At 41.4% G+C, this 5,078-nt stretch overlaps 1 protein-coding gene across 1 annotated transcript in view; it reads right to left on the bottom strand.

Annotated features, from left to right (window-relative positions):
• FANCI (Fanconi anemia, complementation group I) overlaps nucleotides 1-5,078 on the bottom strand; it is a 112,420-nt gene that overhangs the window by 60,336 nt on the left and 47,006 nt on the right. The window contains 1 exon segment of the mRNA XM_006867126.1: nucleotides 3,570-3,692. Coding sequence (XP_006867188.1) covers nucleotides 3,570-3,692 — 123 coding nt within the window.

Genomic DNA, 5,078 nt, shown 5'->3' with positions numbered 1-5,078 from the left:
AACTGAGGCCTTGTCTATTTAAAATGCTTTCCTGAGCCTGACTAGAGTTTCGTCAAGTAGTCTCTAGGTAGGCAAAATCAGGTAAAATCAGTTTGGTCCTTATGTGAGCAGCTAGAGAAATATGTAAAAGCCCGGGAGCGGCTGGAGCTCTGTGATGAGTGTGTATCATCCTGGCTGCAGACAGAGGAGGATTGCACAGGAGCTCTTGGACTTTCCTTCATGCAAGGGATCACTGCATGTCTTCAATGGCTTGAAATAATTGTGCAGACTCATTTACTCCAGTCTACATCACTTGGGCACCCGGATATTTTCTTATGGTTATAAATATGCCATCTGTTTCTAATTTGTGTAAATTCATGTGAACCTCATGGATTTTAGCATAGGGAAGTTCTGTGTAATAGCAGTAATCCCTTCATAATAAGTTTCAGTGCTATACACACACAACAAAAACAAAGAAAGAAAGACAATGGAAGGAGCATACTGTCATGGTATCAGAAAGAAACAGTAGATGTTCAACCATTTCAGGAGGTAGCATAAGATCAAGAGCCTATGGTACTAAAGGAAGTCCAAGGCACACTGAAGGCATTGGCAAAAAAAAAAACAACGCTCCTAGAACTGACAGAATACCAACTGAAATATTTCAACAAACTGATGCAGCAGTGGAGGCGCTCACTCATCTATGCCAAGAAATTTGGAAGACAGCTACCTGGCCAACCTATCGGAAGAGATGCATATCTGTGCCCGTTCCAAAGAAAGGATACACAACGGAACACAGAAATTAACGAACAAAGTCATCAATTACACCTACAAGTAAAATTTTGCTGAAGATAATTAAAAAAAGGTTGCAGCAGTACATTGACAGGGAACTGCCAGAGACTCAAGCCAGATTCAAAAGAGGCCGTGGAACAAGGGATATAATTATTGCTGAAGTCTGATGCATCTTGGCTGAAAGCAGAAAATACCAGAAAGTTGTTTATTGTTCTTTATTGACTATGCAAAGGCTTTTGACCACGAGTAATAGCAAACTATGGACAACACTATAAAGAATGAGGAACCTCAGATCGAGAGGTAGTCATTTGAACAGAACAAGATACTGAATGGTTTAAAATCTGGAAAGATGTGTGTCAGGGTTCTATCCCTTTCACCATACTTACTCAACCTGTAGCTGAGAAATTGATCTGAGAAGCTGGCTCTGAAGAACACGGTGTCGTGATTGAAGGAAGAGAGTCATTAACAGTCTGTAGCATGCAGAAGATACAACCTTGTTTTCTAGACACAAAGAGGACTTAAAAATACTTATTGATGGAGATCAAAGACTACAGCTTTCAACATGGATTGTACCTCATGAAAAAAAAAAACTACCCACAGCTGGATCAAAAAATAATACCATGATAAATGGAAAAAAGGTTGAAGTGGTCAAAAACTTCATTTGGCTTGGATCCACAATCAACACTCATGGAAGAAATCAAACGATGTACTGTATTACACAAAGCCATGATATTTTCAGTGCACCATACACAAAGGAGCTCTGGTAGCGTAGTGGTTACGAATCGGGCTGCGAACCTTAAGGCCAGCAGTTCGAAACTACCAGTTGTTCCGCAGGAGAAAGAAGAGGCGTTCTGCTCCCGTAAAGATTTACAGCCTCGGAAACCCTGTACAGGGTCGCTATGGGTCGGAAACGACTCGACAGCACTTAACAACAATACACATGTGAAGGCTGGACAATGAATAAGGAAGACAACAGAGGAATTGATGCATTTGAATTATGGTGTTTGTAAAGAATCTTTAAGTACCATGAAGTGCCAGAAGAACAAAGTCAGTCTTGGAAGACAGACAGCCAGAACGTTCCTTAGAAGCAGGGATGGTGAGACTTCATATCATGTACTTTAGGCATAGCAGAAGGGACTAGTCCCTGGAGAAGGACATCATGCTTGGAAAACTGGAGGGTCAGTGAAAAAGAGGAAGCCCCCTAACAAGATGGACTGACACAGTGGCAGCAACAATGGGCTCAAATGTAACAACTGTGAGGGGGCTCAGGACTGGTCCGGGTTTTCATTTTGTTGTATGTACACGGTTGCTATCAACTGGAACCCACTCGATAGGCACCTAACAATGACAGTAGGCCACCCTTCATAAATGGATACTTGTGTTTCCACTAGCTGAGTTATAAGCTAACCAGAAGTCTGTTTTATTTGTCCTAAATTTTTAATTGTACTAACTATGTGGTTTAGTCAGTCTGTAAACTGTCAAAAACTAAGTGCAACAAGAAAAAAAGTTGTTTTAATAAAAACTAAGTTGAATGTTTTAGAAATAATTAACAATGATAAGCCTCTAAAATCAATTCCAGATGCATTAGGGGTAAAACCATTATAAAAAGCTAGGGAAAACCTGAACACATCTAGGATGTTTCAGTACTAAGATTATAACTGAAGTGTCTAAATTTTTACACTTAATGATACAAAAATTTGAAATTATAAGCAATATATTATTTTAGAGAGATGACATAAAATGCTACATAGCAGACACATACACAAAACAAATAAAAAAACAAAAACAAAGAACTTGCCTTAAAAGACTGGCAAATTTCTATAGCACAGGCAGTGCCTGGGTTCTGAATGAGATCTGCTGCTGTGTCTTTAAGTGGACTTTGTAGGTGAACTGCAACAGGTGCAGATAGTTCTTATTTAGCCTTAACTGTAGTGCAAGCAAAGTCTTGTCGCCTTCTCAGTGACTTAAACGCTATACATGTAGCAAGTGAAGGTGATCATGATGAAGAATTTGTTGCGAGGAGGAGCTGATTCAATTTTTTCAAAGTGAGGACAAACACAATTGTTCACAAGTTTGACATCTGTGACCCCTGAGACTCCCTATACATTTAGATATTTCAAGTTAAAATTAAACACTTAAGATGTTTCACCTCTTACTTATAAACGTCCACCTTAAACAACTGTGGCTAACCATGACAGTCTACTGGTACTGACTGTATCAAGTCAGAGCACAGTGGCGTTCGTGGTGGTGGTATGAGGACTAGTGGGTTCCAACTCATAGTGACCATGTAGAGGGTTTCCAAGGCTGTAAATCTTTATGGGAGCAGAAAGTCTCATCTCTCCCTCGCCAAGTAGCTGGTGGATTCGACCTTGAGGTTAGTCCAACTAGTAACCCACTATGTTACCAGGATGCCTTAAATAAGAGCATTTGTTGCTGTTAAGTGCCATTGAGTCGATTCCGATCCATAGCGACCCTTTATAGGGTTTCCGAGGAGCGCTGGTGAGCTGGAACTGCCGACCTGCAGTTCAAACAGCTTTGCAGTCTGACGTATTAACCCACAGTGCCACACCTTACTATATAATTAGAAAAACATTTTTATTAAAAAAGGCTTACTGGCTGGGGTTGTTACACCCCTTCTACTCTGGTGAAGTGCTGATGCGCTATAGAGTAAGTAATAGGCTGCTTATCAAGGTTGGCGATTTGAGCCCACCAGCTGTTCCTGAGAGAAAGAGGAGACTTTCTGCTCCTGAAAATAGTTGTAGCCTTGGACCCAACTTAACAACACCACTCAGCTGACTTACCTCATAAAGCATGATTCGAACGTCAGCCTGCTGGCCTAAGCATCTCCTCAAACTATCCAGGATCTCAAGGCAAAACGTTTCATTAGCAACAGAACTGTAATGGTGATGAACATTCACGTAGACCTGAAACAAAGAGAGGCTGGTTCAAAACCACTTACCAAAATAGCATACATTAAGGAAACAACATGAGCCTAAGTTCTGGATCCAAGAAACTTAGATTTCGTTTTTCCCATACACCAGACAAAACCCAACATTGAGAAAGGACATTGGGAGAGACCAGGGACTGAGACAATTTACAGCCGCTCTGATGGGAGTCCTTGCCCAAGACAGAGGCTCTAGGAAGATGGCTGGTAGGAGCTGAAAAGGAGCTTCAAAGAGATTCTGAAACTACCCCCACCCACACGCCCACCTGCAGTCCTGATAACTATGCTGAGTCAAGTGTCACTCCTACTCTGGTTTGGAATGAAAGAATCTGCAAGCAATCCAACACAACTAATTCTTCCCCAATGTCAGCAGCCTCCGACGGCAAACTGATGATCATGCCGCTGAATCCAGTCAATACAGTAGACGGGATTTTACTTAAAAGGCTGAAAGGACTTAAGTGACTTCAGCAGCTAGAAAATCTGGCTTTATAAAAACTATATTGTGGTTCTTGCTGTTTAGGGTCTTCGAGTCGGTTCCGACTCATAGGAACCCTGGAGAGGGCTTCCAAGGAGTGGCTGGTGTAAGCCTCCACAAGTTCCTGGGAGGTTTAGAGGTAGTAGATATGTAGTTTTTAGTTTAGAAATGGGTATGATAAAGAACTGGCAGCTACTGTTTGACTTATATAATAAAATGACCAATTCGCTCCTTTAGCATAGTGAGGCAGTTAATAATCAGGAAAAAAGAAAAACACAAACCCACCGCCACTGAGTTGATTTCAACTCATGACAACCCTGCAGGGCCGAGGAAAAACGCACCAAAGGCTTTCCAAACCTGCAAAGTTTTATGAGAGCAGACTGCTTTCTCCCATGGAGTGGTTGGCTGGCCTGACTTTTGGGTTTGCAGCTGAGCACTTGAACCACTGTGTAACCAGACTTCTTGTTGTTGTTAAGTGCCTTCGAGTCGGTTGTTACCTATAGCAACCCTGTATAAGGTTTCCAAGAAGCAATTGGTGATTCAAGAAGCAGCTGACCTTGTGGTTCAAACTGACTTTGCAGTTCAGCGCATTAACCCATGTCAACACACCAGGACTCCTGTAACCAGACTACCTGGGGTCAAATTCTAGTTCTAGTATTAGTCATATGATCTTGGGCAAGTTATTCAACCTCTGTCAGCCCCAGTCTCCTCTTCCTTAAAATTGGAACAATAACATCTACCTTCTGAAGACTACCATGAATATTAAATGAAATAATCAATGTATACAATGTATCTCAAGCTGGGGGAACTGAAGAAAAAATACAAGCCTCGACTTTCATTATTGAAAGATTCTCTGGGCAAATTATTGAATGATGCAGAAAGCATCAAGAG

Source organism: Chrysochloris asiatica, unplaced genomic scaffold (genome assembly GCF_000296735.1).
Source record: "Chrysochloris asiatica unplaced genomic scaffold, ChrAsi1.0 scaffold00101, whole genome shotgun sequence".
Classification (NCBI taxonomy): domain Eukaryota; kingdom Metazoa; phylum Chordata; class Mammalia; order Afrosoricida; family Chrysochloridae; genus Chrysochloris; species Chrysochloris asiatica.
This window is presented reverse-complemented; position numbering and strand designations above follow the sequence as displayed.